This window comes from Sander lucioperca, chromosome 6 (assembly GCF_008315115.2).
Source record: "Sander lucioperca isolate FBNREF2018 chromosome 6, SLUC_FBN_1.2, whole genome shotgun sequence".
NCBI lineage: Eukaryota > Metazoa > Chordata > Actinopteri > Perciformes > Percidae > Sander > Sander lucioperca.
The window spans coordinates 29,325,688-29,353,295 of NC_050178.1; the positions used below are offsets into that span (position 1 = coordinate 29,325,688).

At 38.1% G+C, this 27,608-nt stretch overlaps 3 protein-coding genes across 4 annotated transcripts in view; 1 reads left to right on the top strand and 2 right to left on the bottom strand.

Annotated features, from left to right (window-relative positions):
• The window catches only part of LOC116063564 (metabotropic glutamate receptor 7-like), a 480,756-nt gene that overhangs the window by 223,188 nt on the left and 229,960 nt on the right, over positions 1 to 27,608 (bottom strand). The gene's annotated exons all lie outside the window — the stretch shown is intronic.
• The window catches only part of LOC116034688, a 678,603-nt gene that overhangs the window by 54,159 nt on the left and 596,836 nt on the right, over positions 1 to 27,608 (bottom strand). The window lies entirely within an intron of this gene.
• Positions 11,809 to 27,608, top strand: part of LOC116065136 (myosin light chain kinase, smooth muscle-like) — a 766,302-nt gene continuing 750,502 nt past the window's right edge. The window contains exons 1-7 of the mRNA XM_036002391.1: positions 11,809 to 11,963; positions 15,040 to 15,384; positions 15,523 to 15,561; positions 19,243 to 19,584; positions 19,708 to 19,746; positions 20,142 to 20,417; positions 25,253 to 25,276. Of these exons, the coding sequence (XP_035858284.1) occupies positions 11,894 to 11,963; positions 15,040 to 15,384; positions 15,523 to 15,561; positions 19,243 to 19,584; positions 19,708 to 19,746; positions 20,142 to 20,417; positions 25,253 to 25,276 (1,135 nt within the window). The 5' untranslated portion in view covers positions 11,809 to 11,893. The remainder of the gene's footprint in view (positions 11,964 to 15,039; positions 15,385 to 15,522; positions 15,562 to 19,242; positions 19,585 to 19,707; positions 19,747 to 20,141; positions 20,418 to 25,252; positions 25,277 to 27,608) is intronic.

The window sequence follows — 27,608 nt, forward strand, 5'->3', positions numbered from 1 at the left end:
CTGCAGAGGAGTCAGCCTACAGGGAAACAAGTCATTATGTCAAATGAAATTGTTCAATATCATATAAGATTACAAAAAGATTACATTCTATCACAAAGTGTTACATTGAGAGTACAGTTGTATATCTTGATGCTAAATACTTTTTGAGAACTGGCGGAGATGGGTCTGTAGTAGGGCTGAACGAAATTTTTTCAGCCAGATATTGCGATTATGATTCGATAAAAAATGTCAATATTCACAGTCATGGAGCATTATAACATGAGACACCATCAAAACTGCTCTATATTCTTATGCAACGATGAGAACATAGATATGAATTACCAGCAATAAGCATGGGACATTGAACAGTCAAACACAGAACATTTATCACAAAAGCTAGTTATAATAATAAAAAAACAATTCCAATAAAAAAATAAAAGTACTTTCCTGTAAACTGAAATGTCTGCTATGTCTCAGTTCAACAGCAGCATATACTGTACATGTTGCACCTTCTAATATCATGTTAAATAAAGTTATACAAATATATAAATGAAAAATCCACTGAAAATAGGACATTTCTGTAAACAATCTGTGATATGTAACATTATTCCAGCATGTAGCGTATGAGAAAACAGTAAATATAATAATAAAGAGGAATAAAAAATGTTAAACCAAATGTTAACACCAAACATGCAACTAAACATTGCACATTCAATTAATCGCGGTCTTCACGATTAGCTAATCGCATTCTTTCAAATCTTGATTTTGATTTTCTTTCAGCCCTAGTCTGTAGCCATATTTCCTGATACAAATCAAGCTCAAGTTAAATTTAAAATGTGTGTCTTGAGACAGCCTTATTAAACTAATGTATGAGAATAATGTAATGAGAAATTTGGCTTAAGTTGGTAAAAAAACTAAAGGGTTTCTGGGTTGAAAAATCGGTTTCTACTCAAAGTAAGGGATTCAAAAGTATCTATTTTGCGTCAATCTCTCCTCAACCTTCTCTCAACAGAAACCAAATGAATCGACCTACTAACACACAACCTGCTCGATTTTCACAGGAAGGTACTTGGACAAGATATCAGATGTTCTCCGTATCAGGCACCTGTTGATGCAGAACATGGACAGCATTACAGAAGGCTGTTTAACCTGTATGTCAAACACAAAACACAAAATATGACATTTGTTTGGAGAATTTAGGTTTTATTTCATTCAATAAATGACTCCAATTGTGTGCAGTGTTTTTTATGATCTTTGTTCCCTCTGTTCATAAATGTTTTACGTAACATTGACCTATAGGAAAAATACTATGTGCATTAGGGGTTGGGGGAAAAAATGGATACAGCATAGTATCGTGATATTTTCCGTGGCAATACTGTAGGGATACACGGACGCCAAGTATAGATCTATTATTATTATTATATATGTGTTGGTCAGTTTGTCTGCTTGGCAATAAAGCAATAGGGAATACAATTGAAGTGAGATGAACAAACAGAGAAATGTACCTTTTTTTAGATAAAACACATGTTGACAAAGTTTCCTTTTGGGGACATCATTTGAAATTGGGAAAAATTTGAAGTACGAGTTCCAAGCATGTGTGCATTTCTTGGTCTGTGTGGTCTTCGTGTTCTATGTTGTTTTGTTTTGGACTATTCATTACGTCACTGCTTATGTAATACAGTTTATTCTGCTTTACGGTACCTAGGGACAATGTTGCTCCACTTAGCTTAATGTCCGTGGCCTCGGTCACAAGATTATGCGGGCTTAAGTCTGATTTATGGTTCTGCGGAGGCTCCATGCGGAGCTTTCACCGTAGCCTACGTAAGTGGCCTGAAGTTTATCCAAGTGCATTGGTGTGTGCGTTAATCTCTTTAAGAGAATAGCAGGCCCGGCGTGTGTGTGTGTGTGTGTGCGTGAGATGTGGTAGAGCGAGTGAGAGAGTGCGCAAGGTTTATCCCTCTCCAGCTGCGAGACCAGAGATCTGCTCCCAACATCAGCATTTTTCTTCAGCCAGTGTTAGTGAAGCAGGTGGCCTGGACCTTAGAGGGCTATGCCTACACTCATAGAATCTGGAGGTAGAATTCTATTTCGTATAGGCTTCACCCTCTAAGAGCTGTTGCTATTGGGTTAAGGGCGAAGCTGATGTAGTCAATGCCACCTGTGACACCAAAATCCACAAGCAGATAGCATAGACTAGCTCCTCTTCCTTCTCACACTGTACAGGTTTTTTTATGTAACAAAATGATATTGTTTGCTTAACGTTGTGAGGCCCTGCTGCATGGATTCTGAAGGTGCTCCATAATTAAGATTTAAATCATTAATTAATGCAAAGCACATTTCTCAAGGGCACTCTGGTGCACGAGTATGGAGACATGGCATACAAGATCTGCGTCGCCACGACGTGTAGTTACATTTTTCGAGAGGTGCACGTCAGTCCACGGCGTAGGGTCGGTATCTCCACCTACGTAGTCTCGCTTTGCCAGACCTTCCTCCACAGCGCTGCAGGGGAGGGTCTGGCTAGGCCACACAGCATTCCCGGGATGGGAGAAAAACGTGATCTGGTTTATTGGTATTTCTTTAAACCAATCAAAATTGTCGTAAGGAGGCCTGTTCCTACTGGAAAGCAGCCTCAGGAAGGAACTTGTTTTGGTGGAGCATGTGTACGTTCAAAAGTTGTTTTAGTCGTGCAACAGAAAACTCAGATTGGACAGATAGTCTAGCTAGCTGTCTAGATTTACCCTGCAGAGATCTGAGGAGCAGTTAACCATAGTCCTCATAAATTCACCGGAGTTTAGAACGCCATCACAAAGGAAGCGTTATGCAACGGAAATTCGTTCGAAAAAAAGGACATACGGTGTAATTTCCGGAACTAACGGGGCAGTCCCGGAAGTGGAAGGTCACGGATATAGACTATAACCTACGTAGCCACGGCGTCGATTTAACACAGAAGCATTAATTGTCCTTTAGGTGTTTATTGCCCTAGCTGTTTTTTTTCTCTTTTTGTTTGTTTTTGGTGTATATAAAGTGTTAAAAATAATATGAAATAGGATAAAACATATGTTCCCAGAGCAGCATAATGTTCCCTGACAGCTTGGAAACATATCTCCTTTAGATATATCTCCTTTGGAGTTCTTTAGTTTGCATTGTGGACAGTGTCGGGCATTGTTTAGCGTTGATGTGTGTATCATTTAGCTACTAACATCGATGCTAATAGTAACTTAACGTTAACCAACTGGTTATTAAACTAAGGCAATTAAGGTGAGGCAAAGCCAGCGGTTGGTCTTCCTCTGTAAGTTATAACGTTATATGTCTATGTTTGGCACTAGCTACATCCATGGGTTGACAAACAAATACATGTTCTTCTTCTCTTCTTTGGGAAGCTTGCGTCCTTGCATTACTGCCATCTTCCGGAGTTAACTCCCACAGCGTCTGGTATTTATGTACAGTCTATGGGTATGGCAGATTGTGGTCCTCGCTAGGAAGCTGACCAAACATCTTCTGCTTTGTCCACTTCCAATCCAGTATGCTCTTTGGAATGCCATTTCATTCAATATTAAATTAATAAATATGCCTATGAAAAAAAATGGTTAAATGAATGAATGAAGCAAAAATATATAAATATGTACAGTAAACTGATTCAATATAGAAATATGTTTTTGAAGGACTACTTTTATTTATTGCAGGGGACTTTTATTTCATAAGTCCACATTTATTTGTTTTCAGGGAACTTTTATTTCATAAAGCCAAATGTATCTATTTCATAGGCATAATTCATTTATTGTTGAATACAATGGTATTCTATAAGCCTCTAGCCCTAATCCTTTCATTTCTTCCACAATAAATTGTCCTTACTCTCGGTTACCAGTTGGATGTAAATGTCTTCATCTTATCTCCTGATCCCAGTGCAGTTGCCACTCTATTCTTTTCCCTTTTTGTACAATGCCCATTTTTTCTGATTTTGACTCTAATACAATGTGTTTGTCTAGTTGGTCCACTCTCTCATATGAGCAGGAACTGTTTAAACAATATGGAAAATTAGTTTTTTTACCGTACCTTTTTATTATGAACAGGGTGATGCTTTGTTTAGTAAGATTAAAATAGATATTGTATATATTCTAAATATGGAGGATTCTCCAAGACTAAGATGGCTGTTCATATATATATATATATATATATATATATAATCTTGAGAAATCCTGGGAAAAGAGGAAAAAAGCTCTTATGCAAGATGATCTTTAGATATATGTTTGTTTGATGAATGATGAATGAAATGAAGAGTAACTGGCTGCAGGTGAGAAATAAAGCAGAGTTTGAATGTCTCTCTCAAGCTTTCTTTTTTCAGTTTTTACAAAAATATTTCGGTCAGTTTCGATGTGTACAAACAAATGCAAAACTATTAATGCCATACTGTGTTAAAATGTGAGCAGTTATAATATGTATATAACAACAAGGGCACAGACTGTTGCCTTGCAATGGAATTCAATTGAAAAGGTCTATAGGACTTTATTTATAGTATTTACTGTAAAATAAATGCATTGTTGTGTTTAATGAAAATATTTTAATAGAGAAAGTATAACATTTCATTTTGTTACATTGTAAGTGAACTTCATATCAAATGCCATGTTGGGCTATATACTTCTATTTTACTGTTTTTCAGTCTGGAGAAGTCATGTGATGCAGCCTAACATCACACAGTGTGTCATCACCATAGATATACACACACACAAAGATCCCAGTTTTAAATATCTGTGCATATTTATGTCTAATGTCAAATTTGACTGTCTTTACATTTTTATTAGAATATACTTTTTGTTTCATATTGCTTAATAACCATACAAATAGATGTATAAAATTAATGAATAAACCTTTAGGGTTAGCATAACGCCCTCTTCGCTGTGTTAGCTAGCTAACATTACTCGTCTTCTCCAAGGCTAGTAAGGTTAACTTACCAAGAACAGCCTCAATTCCCAGAGCAGCATAATGTTCCCTGACAGCTTGGAAACATATCTCCTTTAGATATATCTCCTTTAGATATATCTTCGTCGTTAGTTACGTACGAAATCCCAGAGATTGCGTCGTGTTTCTTTTCATTACGGTTGCCTGTTCAGAAGTCAGAGACAATGTAAGTTTGTACTCTTTCTATTTAGCTATTGTTGCAGCATATTAAACTATTCCTGAGTTGTTTCAGTCTGCAGTGAGTCCTGAATGTTAACCGTTTCACCCTGTGATGTGAAGCTGCTAGTTTATCTGTATTTTGCTAGCTTGCTAACTTTCCACTACATCACACATTTTATTTCAGTATTTGTTAATAAGTGATTAATAACCCACTGTTATATCAGATAATAGTAGTTATAACAGCTGTGACATTAATGAACATTTTGGGGTTTAAATTAGAAACTTCCTTCATATCCAGCAATGTACAGCTTGTGACTGCCTTAACACCAAGTAAAAAGTTGAACTCCAACAATATGATATTCAAATTTTGACTGCTTTCTTTAATAACTACATAACACAATACTTGTACTTTTACTTTTAGTACTTGAGTAGTACATTTTAAAATAAACTACTTGTAATACTTAAGTACAAAAAATGTTTAATACTTTAGTACTTCCACTTAAGTGGGGTGCTTAAAGAGCACTTCAACTTCTACTCAAGTCACTTTTTTGATAGAGCACTTGTACTTTTACTCAAGTATGGGTCTCTAGTACTTTATACACCTCTGTCTATATATGATCTCTGGTCATCACATTCTGGAACTTGTCCTGCAGAGTGACATCTCACAGTGTGACACATTCTAAACCTTTGATGGCATTCTATGGTTCTGTTTAGAATACAACCCTGGCTGCTTACAGGCACTTAACAGTCTGAACTCATTAACGACGCATCTCTTTGTGTGACAGAGCTCAAAACACCAAAACTTCCGTACTACAACGATAGAGCAATACTACCCTACATTGCAGTACTCCACTATCGCAACAAATACTTTTGTTCAGCGATCATGGCAACAATGCCGGCGACAGTCGTCTGCCCATCTCCCAGCGTACAGCTCGAGGACCTGAAAAAAGACCAACTGGAAACTCAAGAACGAATCAACCAGCTAGTCTCCAAAAATGCTGACCTGGAGGAAGAGAAAATTAAAATCCTGACGGCTCTACGCTCAGAGAGAACCATTAGGAGAAACGTCCAAAAGGAGAGTAAGATCAAGGAGAAGGAGATTCACTCTCTCAAAGAAAGTTTGAAGGCAGAGAAGAACATCTTCCTGTCAGCCCAACGTCACTGGAGTGGTGAGTTCTACCGGATCGTCTGGCTCTTGAAACAGGAACAAGACAGGAACAGAGAGACCCAGGAGAAGAAGATTAATGGTATATTACCAAACATACCAAACCAGAATTTGATGGACAAGGAAGCAAAGGTCCAAACTCTGGCAGAGGACAATGATAGGAAGTTGAGCCATGTCGTCCAGGAAAAGGATGATCTGATCGACAAAATAAAGGAGGAAAAGACGGCTCTAGAAGTAAAGTATTTGGAGAGCGAAGCCAAGCTCGTAGAGAAGGAAAGGCAGATCATCCAGAGGGAGGGAGAGTTTGAAACAAAACTCGCCACTCTGGAAGACCAAATGACGTCTGAGCTCGCTGCAAAAGAGGAGAGCTTTGAGAAACGGCATGAGCTGGAAAGAGAGAGCAGAGAGATGGAGTGGAACAACAAAGAGAGCCAAATGGAGAACGAAATCAAGCTCTTAAAAGAGAAAATCTCTGCTCTTCAGTTACAAAACCACTGCCTCCAAGAGATCGAAAAGATGAGCAGAAGGATGGCGGAGGAGTGGATTAACAAAAAGAGCCAAACGGAGAACGAAATCAAGATCCTAAAAGTTCAAAACTCTGAATTTCAGGTCAATCTCCTTAGCCTGCAGGAGCTGGCTCAAAAAACTGACAAGGAGAAGGCCAGAATGAAAAAGGAGGAAGAGAAGGCCAAGAAGGCGACAGAAAAAAGGCTGAAAAAGGAGAGGAAAGAGGAGGAGGAGCGAGAGAATGAACAGAAGGAGGAAAATAGGAAGCAAGAGAAGAAAGAATTGAAAAGACAGAAGAAGGAAAAAGAGGAGATGGAGAAAAAAGTCAAGAAAGAGAGGAAGGAGCAGGCGAAGAGAGACAAGGAGGGATTGAAAAGACAGAAGAAAGAAAAGGAGGCGAGAGCGACGGAAGATGAGCAGAAGTAGAAGAGAGAAGATTAACATCATCAACTCTTCTCTCCTCCACTTCACCTCGATCCCCCCCCCCTCCCTCTAAAACCGGGTGATCCGGTTTTACTGCCACATTTGAAAAACTTGCATGTGAAAATTTTAAAATAGTGGTGGTGTACTCCGGGTGATCCGTTTTTACTGCCACATTTCAATTATTAAAACAAAATATATATATATATATTTAAAAAAAATCTCTTATCTGTGCATTTGTCTTTTAAATGGGTTTAATAAGAACACACATCTACTGTGAAAATCTGACCGCAAATGTTTCACATATTTACCTTTTTTGATTGAACTGAAGATGATCTTTCATTTTCACCTTAACACAATATGAAGTTATTCTGGAGTCTAAGTAGTCTGGCTATCACCAGACCAAGCTCAGTCTTTTCAGATTGAACATTAGTCTGGGGAGTCTGCTCTGTATTTTCTACTGCACAAGAGGCGTGATCAACGGGCATAGTTCAAATGCCTCTGTACGCAATTGGGTAGTCCTTCAACCAATCAGACCAACGATCCGGGTGACGTACTTTCATTAACAGGTTCGGTGGCCGCCATGTTGAATGCAAACAAAAAGCTGCTTGCCGTCGCTTCTCTATCGTCATCGTGTTAAACCAGCCAATAGCGAGCCAAGTGGATAAGCCAGTTTGTGATTGGTCCCTGCAAATTAGTAACAGAAGCAGGACAGATAAACGTACAGGTTTCCAGCCTGAGCTGCAGGGCAAAATCAAATCGCCGGCAGATCAGGCTGGCTTTACCCAGTCTGAGAGTCTACCAATCTTTGTGACTCATGACTGTAATTTTATTGGGAAAATTGAGTGCAATGAGACTATATTCAGGAGATTAAGGACTGAAGAAACTATTTCTGCATTTAGAATGGAGCTAATAAAGTATAATTGGAAGGAAGTAAAGAAGGACGCTGATCTGAACAAGGCATATGAACTATTCTTAGACATATTTACAACTTTATATAATAAAAACTGTCCAATAAAACAATACTGTAATAAAAGGAAATATTCAGAAACACCCTGGATGTCCAAAGGAATTCAAAATGCCTGTAAAAAAAAGAATACCCTTTATAGGAATTTCATAAAATATAGAACGAAAGAATCTGAGTTAAAATATAAGAAATATAAAAGCAAATTAACTACCATAATGAGGGTATGTAAGAAGGATTATTATAACAAATTACTAGAAAATAACAAAGATAATGTTAAAGGAACATGGAATACAATAAACATCATTATTACAAAAGGACTTCGTAAATTTAATTATCTGGAAAACTTCAATGAGAATGACAAGACGTGGTCAAATATGAATGAAGTGGTTGACAGATTCAACAATTACTTTGTTAATGTGGGTCCTAATCTGGCCAAAGACATAAATTACACAGGGACAAATTACTCTGTGATGGACCATGTGGATAATAACCCATATTCATTGCTTTTGGGAACTGTAGAAGGCAGGGAAATTATAGATATTGTAAATAAATGTAATAATAAAACTTCCAAAGATTGTGATGACATTGATATGTCTCTAGTAAAAAAAGTAATAGACGGGATAGTTGACCCACTATCATATATATATAATCTATCATTTAAAACAGGAGCATTTCCTGATAAGATGAAAGTAGCTAAAGTCATCCCATTGTATAAATCTGGTGACTCACATATTTTCAATAACTATAGACCAATATCTCTGCTTTCTCAATTCTCAAAAATACTTGAAAAACTATTTGTCAAAAGGCTAGATAACTTCATTGATAAAAACAATTTACTAATGGACAGTCAGTATGGATTCAGATCCGGTAGATCAACGTCTATGGCACTTATTGAGTTAGTTGAAAGATTAACAAATTGTATTGAAAATAAAAACTATGCAGTGGGGATTTTAATAGATCTGAAAAAAGCTTTTGATACTGTTGATCACAAAATCCTGTTAAAAAAATTGGAAAGGTATGGCATAAGAGGTGTGGCCTTTAACTGGATAACAAACTATATTGAAAACAGGAGTCAGTTTGTTCAAATGGGTAATCACCGATCAACAAGTCTTAATATTTCCTGTGGCGTTCCACAGGGGTCAGTTTTAGGTCCTAAACTGTTTATCCTTTACTTAAATGATATTTGTAAATCATCACATGTACTAAAATGTACTATTTTTGCAGACGACACAAATATTTTTGGTTGTGGGAATAACTTGCAGCAGACGCTGGAAATGGTCACTCATGAAATGAATAAATTAAAACTATGGTTTGATTCAAATAAGTTATCTTTAAACTTGAACAAAACTAAATTCATGATATTCGGAAATCGCACTATAAATAGAGATGTTAAAATAGTAATTGATAATGAAACAACTGAAAGAGTCTATGAAAATAAATTCCTGGGTGTTGTTCTTGACCTTATATAAACTCTGCTGGAAGCCACACATTAAATATCTGTGCATGAAGATGGCCAGGAGTATTGGTATATTGAGCAAAACTAGATACATCTTGAACATAAATACATTACATACTCTATACTGCACACTTATTGTACCATATATGTTATATTGTGTGGAAGTTTGGGGAAATACTTACAAAAGCAACTTGAAAAAAATTTGCGCATTGCAAAAAAGAGCAATTAGGATAATTAATCACATCGGGTATTATGAGCACACCAATCATCTGTTCTTTAATTCACATTTGCTGAAATTTATGGACATTGTTATATTCAAAACTGCACAATTGATGTTTAAAGTTAAAGAAAATAACTTACCATGTAACATACGTGCAATGTTTAATGAAAGAGACGGGGGATATCATCTAAGAGGTCATTGTATGTTCCAGCAACCTCTTGTGCGAACTACTGTTAAAAGCATGTGCGTTTCAGTTTGTGGGGTGACCTTATGGAATGTACTGAACAATGACATCAAACAGAGCCTTAATATCATTCAGTTCAAAAATAGATTAAAGACATCATTACTTGATCAATACAGAAAAGAATAAACTGAAACATAGGAGTGGAATTTGTAATTTAAAGGTATTGCTGTATATTATTATTGTAAGACTGAAAGATTGTATGCTGTATTTGCATATCTATTTACTTTGTATAATATGATTTTGTGAAATAAGCGGCAGGACCAAATAAGCTATTTTGATTCCGCCTGCTCCTTCTCGAACTAATCCATTTTATATTTTTTATTTTGTTTTTGTTTTTGTTTTGTTGTTTTGTTGTTAGATTCTGATTGTTTGTGTTTTTATTTTATGTTTTTTTATGTCTTGCAACATTGTTGATTGTTCGAGATAAATAAATAAATGAAATGAAAAGGGCAAGTTCACACCTTTTGACGTTTTTTTAACAGTCACTGGTTCACACCTGTTCATTAAGCGCTCACACTGCACTTTGTCAAGTGCACCAAACATTGTAATCAAACGGTCGCTGGTCTATTAGACAGAATATCTGAGTGACACTCGCTGCCTCTTCCTGGTCTCAGAAATAATGGAGCAACATCAAATTTGTAACATCTTGGTGGTCCCTGACCTTCCGCTCTCTGCGTGTTGCCTTTATTAAAAGTCCCTTCGCTTCGGGAAGCACGCTGAAAATGTCAAGTTTTGAAGAAAATTTGGATGGTGCAACAAGACAGACCTGCTTGGGACGCCCGGATAGCTCAGTTAGTAGAGCGGGCGCCCATACATAGAAGTGTACTCCTCGACGCAGCAGGCCCGGTTCGACTCCGACCTGCGGCCCTTTGCTGCATGTCATTCCCCCTCTCTCTCCCCTTTAATTTCTTCAGCTGTTCTGTCAATAAAGGCCTAAAAATACCCAAAAATTAATAAAGAAAATAAATTAAAGAAAAAGACAGACCTGCTTGGTTCTTTCAGGGAATGATTGTAAAGATTTACAAAGAATAGGTTTACGTCATTTCCTCTCTAACTGGGACGTTTTGGGACCGATGGGTGAGATTGTTGTGGACGAAGTACACGATACACTGGTAGAGCTAATGAGGTTTAACCATGTATCAGCTAATTTAAATAGCTCACGTTACTGTACATGTTACTGTACACGTCCGGAGCTTAGCGCCCAGAGAGGATTGTGATTGGTTTATAGAAATGCAAAAAACCCACAGCAGGTGTTTTTCCCCCTCCTATCCCATAATGCATCTGTGGTGTAGCCAGACTTTACTCCACAGCTAAATTATCAGAAAATACTGATCACACTTTACCTGGTTGTTGATCCAGTACGGCTGCATTTTGTTCACAGTAACTTCTTTTCTGTGCAACATTTAGTTAATTAACTTTTATTCTGAAGAAATTGCACCGGAAAAGGTTTTACTTCTGCTGATAAAGTGGTCAGGAGAAGAAGTATAGACGTCTGTGCACTAACAGTGAATATATAGCTTAATGTGATGCTCTGTAGTTTTTATTTAATAATCAGCTTTATCTTTTTGAAGATAAAGAGCTTTTTGCAGTTTGCACACATTATGAGCAGCCCTTGTGCAGAATGCATGATCATAGTTATGCGGAGATGACGCTTTTATTCTGAAGGATTTGTGCAGGAAGTGGTGCTGTTGTTGCAGCTTGCGTAATCCTCCAATCCCCCCGTTAGGATCATGGATGTAGGTTAGGAGTGGCTCCATCTCCGTTATAAGAGACGTTGTGATGTTAAAGTGATGTTTGATCTTTAGGAGACATCGACAGAGATGGAGCTTCTTCCTCTTCTGTGTCTCTGCCTCCTGACTCGCTCTGGAATCACGTCTGCTCAACTAAACAGTAAGAAAACTGAGGTATTCGTGCAGTTTAGTGTCCCAAATTATTTTCCAAAAACTGAGTGTCCCAAATGATGAGGGTCTTATTTGAGACAGGTTAGTTTATTATTTTCCAAAAACTGAGTGTCCCAAATGATGAGGGTCTTATTTGAGACAGACAAGTTTATTATTTTCCAAAGTTACCATAAAGTTCCCATAAAGCTACCATCGTCGGGATTATGACTGAACTCCCTCGACCAGGTCCGGGTGACCAGAGCCGGTCGGGACTGGGTCGGGGTGCGGCCGGAAAAGCGCAGTTTATAAACGGGGTTTTGAGGGGGGGGGTTAGGTAAGTAGGTCTATCATGATTTCTTTAGGCTACACTGTCATTTGTAGCAACTGTGTGTATTAGTGCCCTCTTGTAAATAATGCACATTTGCTACAAAATGACTTTTTGCGGCAAACTTGTCACGCGCACATTAATTACTATAACCACCTGTTAAACAGCACTGGTGGTTTATCAGGTTCATAATTAAGGAGATCGTATGGGGGATTTGGGACTCTAAACTGATCATTACACTGAGTTATGTATTTACAAATGTAATTGTTTATTTTATCTAAATGTCTGATCACCTGTAAACATGCAGAGGTCTGGAAACAGAATTTTAATCATGCTGCTCAGCTGCTGTCACATCAAAATGTTTCCTAATATTTAGCAAAGATCAAAAATATTGATGTTTAGTAGCTAACTTTAGCTGTGGCGTCATTTCTGGTGTGTGTGTGTGTGTGTGTGTGTGTGTGTGTGTGTGTGTGTGTGTGTGTGTGTGTGTGTGTGTGTGTGTGCGCGCGCGTGGTCTCCATTGTGTCGTGAGAAGTTGGGCTTTGTGCATTTCCCAGAAACTGTCCATCCACTGCCAACTGACTGGAGCTTGTTTTTTTTATATATATATATATATATATAAGTGAAAGTAGAAACCAAAATATGACAAGTTTAGTTTTTTTTTTAGTTTAGTTTGTTTCACATAAATACACAACAACACATACATAACATAAATGGTGGAATGTGCATGTTCACAAACGACAAAAGATTAGAACAAATGTAAAACAAATCTCTATCTAATATATCGGCAAAAGGAGTGAACACGTGGGATCCTTTACTTCAGTAGAAGTACTAATGTAACACTGTAAAAATACTCTGTTACAAATGTACTGCATTGGAAATGTTACTTAAGTAAAAGTCTGTAATTATCATCAGGAAAATGTAGTTCAAAAGTTAAATTAAAGTACTCAATGTAGAAAAATCCTCACATTTTAGAAACTGGAAACGATCCAAACAGTTGTGTGTTTATTATGGGATACTGCCCAATCTCCCCATGTTACTTCCTGCCAGCTCTCCACTTTCTGGTTTGCGGTTTGAGGTGTGATGCCCCACATTTTAATATTTCAACCAGAGAGCCCCACAGTTTAAATTTTCACTCCTCTCTCTCTCTCTCTCTCTCTCTCTCTCTCTCTCTCTCTCTCTCTCTCTCTCTCTCTCTCTCTCTCTCTCTCTGTGTAGTGTGTATACTTCCTGTATCTGATGAGGAGACAGTATGTGGTCAATAATAAGAGCTGTAATGCCAACAGGTTCATAGGATGTTTACTAGATCTGTTTCTTTGCAGAGCAGTGGTGTTAACCTACATTTATTTATTAGTCTGACCATTCAGGGGCAGAAGACAACATTGACATATTGTCACCTTATAAAAATAATAATGTTCTTAGTTTCTGTCCAGGAAGTGAAAGTCATGGTAGGAATCTTACTAGAAGAGAAAAGCACGTCTGTAACATTTCTAACTCAGCTCAACTCTGAAGTTCATACAATCACATTATTGAAAGGCCACAATCTGCAGAGAGAGAGAAAGGCCTATACCGAGTTGATGTTCAACATTATTTGGGAGAAAGAGAGTTCAATGTTATTTATTTTTTATATCATGCTTAAGACCAGTGTGAAACGTAAAAATTTGAAAAAATAAAGGTTATGTAGCAAGATTGGCTGTCACCGTGGGTTACCCTCAGCTCAGACCACAGCAGACAGACAGTTTACATCCCAACAGTATTTATTTTCTCTGACTGCTCACACTTAACACAACTTTACAACAAACCGTGCTCCTCTGATGGCCCGGATACTGGCAGGCCCACGGCCTGTTGCTCAATGTTTTCACAAAGCTAACAAACCATCTCCAACAGTCCAGTCCTCTCTCTGTGGTGTGTGTCAGCCAGCTGAAGGTCCAGCACCTACTGCATATAAAGGGAGAGCTTTAATTCAACCAACAGCTGAGACAATCAACTCAGCTGGCACTGCTCTCCTGCTCTATCCACACACCTGTCTCCACTGCAGCTGATTGCAGGCCACGCCCACCTCCACAGGTTATATGCTACGTTTACACGTGGCCGGCTATTTTCATAAACGGACATTTCAACCTCTCCATTTTCAAAAATAACAACGTGCACAGCTGTCAGTTTTCAGAAAAGTGTTTGTTTACATGTACCCGTGTATATAATTCGTAAATGCCGTCAAGAGCATGCCAAACCTGTAGGTGGCAGTGTAACGAGAAGCTCAAGCCCACGTTAGCCAATCAGAATCCCAAAAATAGCAACAACAGCAATGAATCACTTCCTCTTTCTCTCTTGCCTAAACCTCTGTTTGTCTCAGTTTACATGCAAACGTGCAAACGAAGATTTTCAAAATCTCCACTCTGGCCGGAGGTTTTAGAAAGAATCGTTTTCAGAGGTGAATTCTCTGTTTGTGTGTAAATGAAGGGCACAAACGAAGGCAAATGTCTCCGTTTTTCAAAATAACCATGTACGTGTAAACAGGGCAACAAACTCAGGATAAAAATCTGAAATATATCCTGAAAAACTAAAATGGGCAAATATGTGGCTTGAAGGCAGTGCAAAGGATTTTCTAAATACAATGTGCAAAATAAGGCCAAAATAACAAGATTTTTTTTGTTATATCTTAAGTTTGTATGTTGATATCACAAAACACTTCCATATGTCTGTCTTAACTTAATTACTCTGCATGTAAACATACTGATTAATACATGATTTTATCTTTCAGGACCAACAGTCATCACAGTGGAAGAAGGGACTGATGTCATGTTACCCTGTTCTCTCAGCACCAAGGAGAACATTGAGTTTAAACTGTTTGAGTGGAGGAAAGTTCTTCAGAAAGATGAAGGTCTGAAGGAGGTGTTCCTGTATGATGGAGGCATTCATTACAACAACGGTCTAGATGGTCAGAGTGAAGAGTTCAAAGGTCGAGTCTCTCATTTTCCAGATGAACTGAAACACGGCAACGCCTCCATAATCATCAGAAATACAAAGATATCTGACAGTGGAGAATACACCTGTTATTTTCCTCGTCTTCAGTCACCTCAAAAATTCAACATTAAGCTTGTTGTTGGTGAGTATTTTCATTATGTCTGCTCATTTTTTTAAACATTTAAATATGTCTGTAAGATAATACAGTTATCTTTTGAAGTGTCTGTAAAAGGTCTAATATTTCACAAGCACTAACTAATGTTTTTGTTTTACCTTTTAGATCCTATCTTAAAAGACAGAAGAAGGAAAAACATCCCAGGTGAGTCCTGATTTTAATAACGTTACTCTCTACTTCTCACATGTATGTGATCACAGGCCTGATATGATTCAAAAAACGTTAAATCTGTGTGACATACTGTGACATTTATACGCCAACATATTTTATTTCTTTGTAACTGTTTTTCAAGTTGATAATACTTCTAAAGCACTAACTAATGTTCTGTTTAGCCTGTTCTCTTAGGGCTCATTTTGATCATGTATATTTCTGTCTCTTAATACTGAAACATTTTAATCTGTATAATACCAGGACCATGAAGAACTGATGTATGTAAATGACATCACTGTTAAACAAACACTCATCAGGTTTCATTAGGTGTGTTGATATTACTTCAGGCTCTGAAAGAGCTGCATTGATCAAATATTAAAACATAAAAAATAGAAGCTTATATATATATATATATATTATTATTATTATTATTATTATTATTATTATTATTATTATTTTAATATATGATTAAAATTTTTTTAATTTAAATTAATCATTTGGTTTCAGGCCACCATGATATAAACAAAAATGCTCTCTTACCAGTAGTGTCTCTGAAGTCTCCTGCACACTGATGCACCCTGTCCAAATCTCCTCTTAGTTTCTTTGTCTACTCCTCACTTTCTCTACACACTTGTTGGCACCAACCGTGCTCATTAAGCCAGCGTCTTTTATCACCTGGATGAAACGGAAGCTACCCGTCAACAGCTCCCTCCTCCTTGACCTACTTTAGCCCAGGACTGCCCTCTTGCGTAATATGTTACGTTCATTTTATTTTTTCCTACCTGACGCTATTGGTATTGAGACTACAATTAAACAAAACCAAAACAACTTAAAATGGCACTAAATACTTGTCTTAACACCTTTGTACCTTTGCCACTTGAAGTTTTGGTGGCTCCTTCTTTGACTGACCTAATGTCACAGTCTTCCTGAACTTGAGTCCTCACATCAATTGGTCTCTCATTTGCCAGGTTGGCTGCCATGAAGAGAAATGTTTGAAATTCCCCCCATGTGAAAACCCCATTTCCTCCAAGGTTATTCAGGGCCCTTTTCACTATCTGGACAGCTGCCTCTGCTGATCCATTCCTATGGGGGAATCTGCAGGATGGATCTTCCACAACCACTCTGTCCCGTGCTTGGCAGCTTCTTCTTTAAGCTCAGATTTTTTCAGTCGATCTATAAATGTGTGAAGCTCCTCAAGAGCAGTTTTGGCCCCCACAAAGTTAGTGCCAGGATCAGACCACAGTTTACTGGGATGCCCTCTTATTGACGTGAACCTTTGGTAGGCTAGCAGGAAACCCTCAGATGACTGGTCACTAACTACATCAGTATGTTTTGCCCTTGAAGCCATGCAGCAGAAGACAATCCCCCAGACCTTGAGGTTGACTCTCTTCCTAACTTCATCTCTCACCTCGTAAGGGCCGAAGAGGTCCATGATGGTGAACTCGAATGGTGCTTCATGATCTGCTCACAATGTTTGTCTGCAGACCACACAGCTCTCCACTATCTTCTTGGCAAGCCTTCGACCTTTTATTACCCAGGCTTTTTTCCTCATCTTGAGAATAGTTCCTGCTATTCCCTCATGGTTCACTTTGTGGGCTTCTTGTGCCAGCAATGTAGACACCCATGCCTCATATGGTGAAAGTGGCACTGCAGTCTTGTCTTCATTCAACGTTTGTATCCTGCCTCCACAAAGAAAGAGTCCAGTTTTCACATCTTTGTAAACTGTTAGTCTGCTTAAAGTAGTGTCTGGGAAAGTTACGCCCTCTTGAACTGCAAGAAAGAGATCTCTCAGTGCGTCTTGACGTTCTCCCACCATCAGCACAGCTGGCTTGGCTTTGTCCTTAAGTGACTTTGCCTCCAACTTTGATTCTTTGCTGGTCTGGTCCTTCAACCTAAGCAACATTTTGGCAACTCGCCATACCCAGCCAATGGTTCTGACAAGCTACTGAACCGTCATTTCGTGTGTGTGTGTGTGTGTGTGTGTGTGTGTGTGTGCGTGTTTCCCAGAAACTGTCCATCTGCTGCCAACTGCCTGTAGCTTCTTTTTCGATAAGCTAAAGTAGAAACTACAATATGACAAGTTTATTTTTTTTTTAGTTTTTTTTTTTAGTTTATTTCAATCACATAAATACACAAAATCACATACATAACATAAATGATAAAAAAAAAAAGTGTCACCTTAGTTCATACAGTGTCATCTTAACTCGTTTATAATCCATTCTGATCGTTTAGGTTATAGTATTGACTTATTATTACACCTACACTTTTTACATTTTATTTTGTTTTTATTTTGTTCTTAGGTCCCTCAGGATCTCATTAATCTTATAAAGTGTATTATTAATAATTTCTGTATTTCATATACATATTACATATTAACACAGATATTACGTGCAGAAGATATAAAAAAAAAATAATGAACAAATAAAATACATTCCCATTCATATACACATTACCATTCATGCCTCACTTTTGTATTTGTTTAGCATCCTATTTTTTTTTTTTTTTTTTTTAATCTTTGTAGCGTGTAACACATCTAAAAGATCCCACATATTTACTCCTCCTGCCGATATACATCTTTGTTTTACATTTCTTCTAATCTTTATCTTTGTGAACATGCACATTCCCCGTTCATACTTGCTCTCTCTAATGCAGTGATGGAAGAAGTATTCAGATCCTTTACTTCAGTAGAAGTACTAATGTAACACTGTAAATGTCCTTCATTGAAAATGTTACTTAAGTAAAAGTCTGTAATTATCATCAAGAAAATGTAGTTAAAGTATTAAAAAGTTAAATTAATTAAAGTACTCAATGTAGAAAAATCCTCACATTTTAGAAACCATAAACGATCCAAACAGTTGTGTGTTTATTATGGGATACTGCCCAATCTCCCCATGTTACTTCCTGCCAGCTCTCCACTTTCTGGTTTGAGGTTTGATGTGAATTTTAAAATGTATTTATTAGACTAAGAGCCACACATTTAAATATTTCAACCAGAGAAAGTTACATGTCTCTCTCTCTCTCTCTCTCTCTCTCTCTCTCTCTCTCTCTCTCTCTCTCTCTCTCTCTCTCTCTCTCTCTCTCTCTCTCTCTCTCTCTCTGTGTAGTGTGTATACTTGCTGTATCTGATGAGGAGACAGTAAGTGGTGTTAACCTACATTTATTCATTAGTCTGACCATTCAGGGGCAGAAGACAACATTGACATATTGTCACCTTATAAAAATAATAATGTTCTTAGTTTCTGTCCAGGAAGTGAAAGTCATGGTAGGAATCTTACTAGAAGAGAAAAGCACGTCTGTAACATTTCTAACTCAGCTCAACTCTGAAGTTCATACAATCACATTATTGAAAGGCCACAATCTGCAGAGAGAGAGAAAGGCCTATACCGAGTTGATGTTCAACATTATTTGGGAAAAAGAAAGAGAGTTCAATGTTATTCATTTTTCATTGCATCTTAAGACCAGTGTGAAACGTAAGAATTAGAAAAAAATATATATAAAGGTTATAAAAAATAAAAATTAGAATATATCCTAAAAAACTAACCAAAACGTAAGAATTAGATAAAAGATTTGCAGAGCACAATGTTCAAAACAAGGCCAGAAAACAAGATTGTCTAAGTCTGTCTAAACCTAATTACTCATGTATACATAGTGATTAATACATGATTTATCTTTCAGGGCAACCATTGATCGTGGAACAAGACAGTGATGTTGTGTTACCCTGTTCTCTCAGCACCAAGGAGAACACTGAGAAAAAACTCTTTGACTGGAAGAAAGTTGCTCAGAAAGATGATGGTCTGAAGGAGGTGTTCCTGTATGATGGAGGCAGTCATTACAACAACGGTCTAGATGGTCAGAGTGAAGAGTTCAAAGGTCGAGTCTCTCATTTTCCAGATGAACTGAAACACGGCAACGCCTCCATAATCATCAGAAATACAACGCTGGTCGACAGTGGAGTCTACACCTGTGCTTTTCCTCGTCTTCAGCCACCTCACACATTCTACATTGAGCTTGTCGTTGGTGAGTATTTTTATTAAACAGTTAAAGGAGTTTGCTCAATGAACAGGATATTAAAATGTCTTTTAAACTGTTTGTCAAGTTAATAATATTTCACAAGCACTAATGTTTTCTTTTGCCTTTTAGTTCCTGTTTTAAAAGACAGATCAGGTGAAAACATCCCAGGTGAGTTCTGATTTTAATAACGTCATCTGTGGGTTCTGTTTGGTTCCACAGACCTGATAATTCATAAAACCTTCCTTACTGAATACATTTGGAGACATTTATACGCCAACATCATTTTAAGTTTGTGTAAATGTTAATCAGTGAAATGTTTAAAAAAAAAAATCGTTTTTACAATTTTTATAAAGACAGTGACTAGAAATAGTATTTGTGTATTGTTTATTGGTCATAATCTGTTGTCAATCCCAATGAAAAAAGCCACTCTGAATTTAGATCCTACAGAAAGGCTTGTGTTTTTATGTTTCTTTTTTGTCACACTGTAATCCCCATATGCAAGAACAAAATATTTGAATGCTTTAATTGTCCTGTAATAATCTACTGTTATGCTGTGTTCACAGGTGTGGCTTCAAAACCATCCATCACATCGCTTAAGGCAACAAAGGACTGGTCGCTGCTGCGGTGTAAAGTTCATGGCAATCCAAAACCTGAAGTAAAGTGGCAGGACAGTGATGGAAACAAACGTAATGCTGAGGAGCCACAGGTCACAGAAAAAAGAGGCCTTTTCTACATCACTCTCAACGCTAATGTGACCAAGAGTGACCTCTATCGCTGTGTAGCAACACAGGAGACAATCAGCCATCAGATTTCTGCTGAGACTGATGTGCATATAAGTGGTGAGATTCTTCCTCATAGTGTGTGTGTGTGTGTGTGTGTGTGTGTGTGTGTGTGCGTGTGTGTGTGTGTGTGCGTGCGTGTGATACATATCAATATTAATCCAGCTTAATGTTACTATAATGTATGTGCTGGTTGACAAGTAGCTAACATTAATGCTAGCTAATGCTTGGTGGATAACATTATAGGGTTACAACATCGTTCAACATGCTCAAAGTTATTAGTAGTATGATTGTTTTGACCATGGATAAAAGCAGCACTGTGCTAACCCACGAATAAATTCACTAGTATAGATGGACGATTAATCTAATGCTAATTTAGCCAGCTAGCATCTTCCTGCCTCACTCCCCTGGCACAAAGAGACTTCATTCGAGATGATAGCTGACAACACAGCCGGTGAAAGCCGGGTGAAGTTTTTGGAGGAATCATAGCCAAATCAGTCTAATACATTGATGCCATCAACACAAAGTTTAGGAGCGCAATACTAATGATTTAGTTTGAAGTTCCTGTGACGGGACGTTTCCAGTCTACGGTTCAGACTCAAACACACGGAGCTCTGAAGCAGACCTGTGCGTCGCTAGTGTCCCCTCTCGCTGTAAAATGCAGGGCAGCTTCAGGTTTATGGACGCGCTCAGCTGTCGACATGCTGCAGCAGATGTGTTGCGTTTGTGCTCCGTGTATTTCTGCAGTAGTTTCGGGTTTCCACCTGCGTACAGCCACTTCTCTAGCTAAACTCCTTGTCTCATTCAGACACCCAAACGGGGCTCTGTGTCTGTCAGACGGTCTGAGATCTACCGTATCAGCAGAGCAATCACATAATGCACAGCAGACTATGGTGCAGGTAGCCTATAGATTATTTTCTGAAATATAGTGACTTTATTCTTGTAATAGCCTATTATAACTTTATTTTTCTCAAAATATCACAAATCACAGAGAACACAGATATACTGTATTTTGAATGTGCACAAAGTTTTGGACATTGCTCAAACACATCTGAAATATTACAGTCCAGGGGTTTATTAATACATTAACAACAAAAGACGCAAAACAGGAGGGAGGAGTAAATGATGCTAGGCTACATGTGTGCTGACTCAGATAGAATTAGAAAAGTCGATCTACAGGAGAATAAATAGTTGAAAGCAATACAGAATGCCTGAGAGCCTTACTGAAATATATTCCATTATGTTTTTATGTTTGGATTGTAATCTAGGTTTCTCTTTACATACAGATATTTGCAGCATACATTGATTCAGAAAAAGGTAAATAGGTGCATAAAAATTCACCAGAATGCAGGAAATGAAGTGTTTAATGCTCAAATTTTCAATAAATAATTTTATTTCTTTTTACTTCAAATAATCTTTTTTAGAAAAAATCTCAACATAAATCTCACACTAAACTGAAAAAGGCTGTTGCTGCAATTTTGTTAATTTTACAGGAAAAAACACTATTATTAGATGAGGAGCCTACGATCAAAATAATAAAGTTACTGTCTGTGTATATGTCTGACCTGGGCTGGCACATTAAAAAGCATGTGCGTGCACAAGCACTACAATCACGCGCAAAGTGTCCTGGTTTTAGCTACTGGGAAATCTAGTCACCCTAGTTAAGCACCAAAACGAATAGTTAAGATTACAGAAAAGTGAAGGGGGAGATCGGGCAGCCACCCACACTAGGGTGACCAGACGTCCCCAGTTTCCGGGGACAGTCCCCGGTTTCGGTGACCTGTCCCCGGCTGGAGCTGTCCCCGGAAACGTCCCCGGTTTTCACTGTGACTGACAGACCCGAAATTGGAATGAAAGAAAGAAAACATTGACCAAATGTATAGTCGCGCACCTACACGCGCAGGCTTAAGACAGCCAGAGTAAGCACTGCTCAGTGCTCAACTTCGGTAAAATTAGAAAGATATTCACAGATTCAAACTTCAGGGATCAATTACTCTGCAGCGAAATGTTATTAAATCACAAACGACGCATCTTTCCTACCGTAGTAAGGTAAACAACGAGCTACAAACTCATTTTCATCAAAACGAGCCGTCCTCCAACCTGGAGAAATAACATTGGTCTCTACGAGCGGCCGGCGGTGAGACAATAGTAAGACGAGTGCTTAGGGATGGTCTACAAACTACAACACCGAAAAGAGATAGCCTACAGCAAAAATATTTATTAATTTAATGATTAAATAAGGTAGTGTCTCCAAACTTACCTCAATTATAACTTGCCTCCTGCTAGTTGTAACTACAGCACTTACTTTTTTCAAAAATAGGCATATGCCTAATTTTGGGGAATATTTTTTGCCAAAAAAATGTAATATGTCAAAATTACAGTCATGTCTCCAAAACTACTCCACATATATATATATATGTATATACATATATATATATGTATATATACATATATATATACTACATCACTTACTTTTGAAAATGCATAATTTGGGGGAGTATTTTTTTTTATATATGTCATAATTACAAAGAAGCATGTCTCCAAAACATACTCCACACATAGAACACCTCCTGCTTGTTGTCTGAATTTCTTTTCAAAGTGCACCAGATTGAGGCATTTAAAGACAATTTTCTTACAGGGGAGCATGCACATGGACCCCCCTAGGGGGGCTTGTGCCCCAGTGCAGCTCTAGGTCTAAACGGGGACACACCCTGGGGCAGTGTCCCCGTTTTAAGTTTACAAAGATAAAAACATTACCTGTTTTGGAGGTATTTACGCTTCTGAGCTGAAAATGTCCCCGAAAATCTGGTCACCTTAACCCACACCCTCTCTCAGCCTCGTTGAGTAGCTAGCTAGCGTTACAACAAACCGCGTCCGCCTGGTAAAATCCAAAAGGTGACATTGGCATGTGAAATATACTGTGATAGTGTGGTTTTAGCTTCTGGCTAATCATTAGCAGCACCTGCTAACGTTAGTTAGACTGCAGTAAGTCAGCTGAGTCACATGAATCACAAACAGAATAATGACACTCAAAGATGTAGGTATGATTTTAGTTATCAATGATTTTTATTTCTTAACTAGAAACTGAAAAACTAAACACTGGAACCATACTTCAACTCTAAATATCTACAGTGATGGTTCCTGGTAATACTTTGATACCATGTAGGTAAATAAAGTTTTTCCTGGACAATATAAACTTGTTATTAGGACTCGTTGCTCTGCAGTGAGGGTCCCAGATGATAAACATGTTCTTTACACTTCATTCACTGCAGCAGAGTGTTGGTTCATTAAAAGAAGAACTAACTGAAAACACAGCATTAGGTTTTAGACTCAAAGTGAAAATGAAGATGAAAACAACAATTAAACTTTCCTCATTCTGGTTTCTAACTCTGGTCAGGAATCATCCTCTTCTGTCTGAGTCTGAAACCAGGAGTTCACTAGTGTTCATCACTCACATTCACTAACATTTGGATTGTTATTAGTATTAAATGTTTAAATGTGGTGCTGTGCATCTCACTAAAGCATGTAGGCTGATTCAACCAATCCCAGGTGCTGTATGATTGAAGCACAGAGGACACAACATGGCTTCATGGTGTGATTTAGATAGATGGATAGAGGGTAAAATGTTAAGACTTGTACATGGTCTTTACTGTAAATGTGTTTCTGTTATGATATGAGCCAGGAACAGTGTTTGCAGTTGTAAATAGTTACCAAAAGTTTGGTTGAAGAAAAGTTAAATGTGTGTGACAAATCATGACCTATCAACGAATGCAGGGATGTGCAACGATGGCTTATGTTGTGTTTTTTTAGTCTATTTCTGTTCCTAATGTATTGCTTCTTCTTAAACACACCCTCGCTCCCCACTGCTGCAGCCTAAGCGCACTACCCACATTCAATTTTTTTCATTTTTTCCACAATGCCTGATTTGGATATTGGATATTATAGTGCAGCTCAAGTACAGCTGCACTCGGCACCTCAACCGCGCCAAACGGCAGTTTCACTACGGCACAAGTCTTTTTGACTGAAATCTGTGAGGCTAAAATAAACCGAACAATACATACATGCCCTGAACCGTGACTAGCTGACCGAATGGTTCCATCCCTATACACTGTTTGAAAAAAAAAAAAAAAAAGAACAACTAGTCAAATATTCATATTGAACAGCCAAAACTGATTTGACAGACAAAATTCTGAGTCGATTATAGTCGTGAGCAATCACATGTATATTTGTGCGCTGGTGTGTCTTCGTCAATCTGCAACTACACCATCAAACGTTGGATTTGATCTCACTGTGCTTTACGCTGGGTTTTCACAGGCAGCTTCAATAACGGAAGAACGGAGCAGTTCAGTTCATTTTGAATTCAGTTGACTCTAATCAACTTTGGCGAATGTTAGCGGAGTTGCAGTTGAAAAAAGCTCCCTGTGAAAAACCCCCAGGACCTATACACATACATTAATGGAGAGGAAATGTCAGAGCAAAGGAGTTGCCCATGGACATGTACCCCAAGCAGTTGGGGGTCCGGTGCCTTGTTTAGGAGGTGAACTGGCTCCTCTCGAGATACCAGTCCACACTCTGTACTTGGTCCATACAGGGACTTGAACCAGCGACCCTCCAACGCCAAGTCCCCACAGACTGAGCTACTGTCTCTCAAAGATAAAGATCACATTAAGCTTCACATAAAGTGCTGGACAGATCTTTAAACTGCATTTGAACTACACTGTTTGTTAAATCTGAGACTGACTTCTTTTTCTCCAATCACATTTAGATGGTGAAAACCAAATTCTGTTCACTCAACAGGAAACAAAGTTCAGGTGTTTTTCTCAGTGTTGCCTCTCTGCCAAGATGATGAATGATATTTCACAAGCACTCTAACATATTTTGTTTTTTTCTTTTAGGTGAAGGAGCAGAGAAAACCTCAGGTGAGTCCTGATTTTGATGCCGTCACTGATCTCTACATCAACAAGTATGTGATGTAACTCTTTACTGATCATTTTTCAGGTTAATTTATTTGTACCTGTAGGTACATTTGTTCTGCAGCAAGAGTATGACATCCATCATGACACACAACTACGAAAACACACCAAGAACTGACACAAGTTCTCTACTACTACTCTAATCTAATACAAATAGAAATACTCAAGGTTCCGCCAATTAGGACATAAGCGAGCGCGAGAGAGAGAGAGAAAAAAACAAATAAATAAATAAAAATAAATCAAATAAATAATCTCTCAAATAAAGTCAAGATAAAAGCATGTTTACAATCCAATTAAAATGCTTCTATCATATTTGTGCAAATATCGCTACCGCTTGTTCAGCTCAGTGATAGCAGCAGGAACAAAGCTACTTTTGTACCACTTTGTTCTGCACCGTGGGATTAAAAACCTCTGTCTGGAGGGAAGAAGCTTAAAATCCCTGTACAAAGGCTGGGAGTCATCATTTAAGATAGATGTAGCTATCCTCTGTAACTGTCTGGTGTACAGGGATGCTGGGTTAAGTTGTGGCTCCCCAATCAGCTGACTGGACCATTTCACTATCTGGTTTAAGGATTCCTCTCACCAAACCATGACACCAAGGAAAATGACAAGACTGATGATGTGTCTCCATTGTCAGTGTCTTTTTCCCGCTTCCCATTCATTTCTATGGGAGCGCCGTGCAATGCATTCTGGTAGCGTTGCGGGGACTTTGGAGAAGCGGGGCGTCGAGTCGCCCTCTCCTCATTTGCATAAAGTTGAATCCAACCAACTTTATGCCAATGAGGAGCAGCCGGCTCGGCTCGCCGTCACTCCAAAATTGACAAAAATCATTTAAGCTGACCTTTGTTGATCTGAAATGAAGCCTATTTCTCACTTAAAATGTTTTCAGAAACATGTTTCGGTGAACTATTTTGGTAAAGTATGAGATCGTATTCAAAACGAGCCGCCAATATGGTCGGTTTTGAAACTCGGGAGCAGCCAGCCCCATGTGAAGTGTTCGTCCAATCAGCTGCAGCCATCGCTGTTGTAGGAGGGTGTAGACTGGTTTCTTTGCTTGTCAGTGGTCAGTGAAGAGAAACTGGTGGCAAGCTCACTAGCGAGCAATGCTGGGAAGAGGGGCGATCCCATCTGTGAAAACAACGCATATATGGACACTAGGGCTGCACAATAAATCGTTATAAAATCACGATCTCGATTCACCCCTGTTCACATTTTAATTTTTAAATGACTGATTTTTTTTTTTTTTAGGATTATTTTATGGGCATTTTCAACCTTTATTTTGATAATCATCAAATCATTCTGTTTTTGATACTGTACTTAAATTGGCAATTGACAAACTGACATTTCTCTAGAGACTGAAGCTGTAGCTGCAGCATGTTGATTGACATGTTTTAATTATGTAAAGACATGTTCAGTGAGTTCAGATAGAGCCGGTATCAGGGCCATATTTAGTTCAATGTGTTATATGTCACTATTTTTGGTAGCCTACTGTACTTAAAGGTACAATATGTAACTTTTCTGCATTAAAATGTCTAAAAACGACCATACCTATGTTATATATTTTTTAGAGTTGTGTAGTTACACTATCCCAAATATTTCCATCAAATGGCAAACCCAGAGAAATCTGTTATTTTATTTTCAGACACGGCACATTTCATTTAGGCGCCCGTCAGTGGCATTTTATGTCATATAACTTTTCACCCTCTAGTTACTCGTAACTTCCGTCATAACACGAGCACCCAGATGCTACGTTCGAGAGTAATTGTAAATCACACAATGTCATAGAAAGAAATACTGGTAACACTGCTTTTTCTGCCAAAATGCATCATTTTGTGATTAATTACATGCCACTTTGTAACACCGTAATACAGCAGAAACCTTATTTATTAATACATATCAATATTAATCCAGCTTAATGTTACTACAATGTATGTGCTGACAAGTAGCTAACGTTAATGCTAGCTAATGCTTGGTGGATAACATTATAGGGTTACAACATCGTTCATCATGCTCATGAAGTATGATTGTTTTGACCATGGATAAAAGCAGCACTGCGCTAACCCACAAGTACATCTCGCTGCAGTCTGCGGGAAGGCGGGGCTTGACATCAAGCCCCGCCCACATCCAAGTCAGTCATTTTTTTTTTGCTTACGTCATTCCCCATACGCTCTAACGGACCAAGACCGTTCTCTTAATACATCCATGACCAAGACAGCCTGGTAGAATTTTTTTACTATGAAGAAAATTATTTGGATAAATGACATGTTTTTTATTTTGA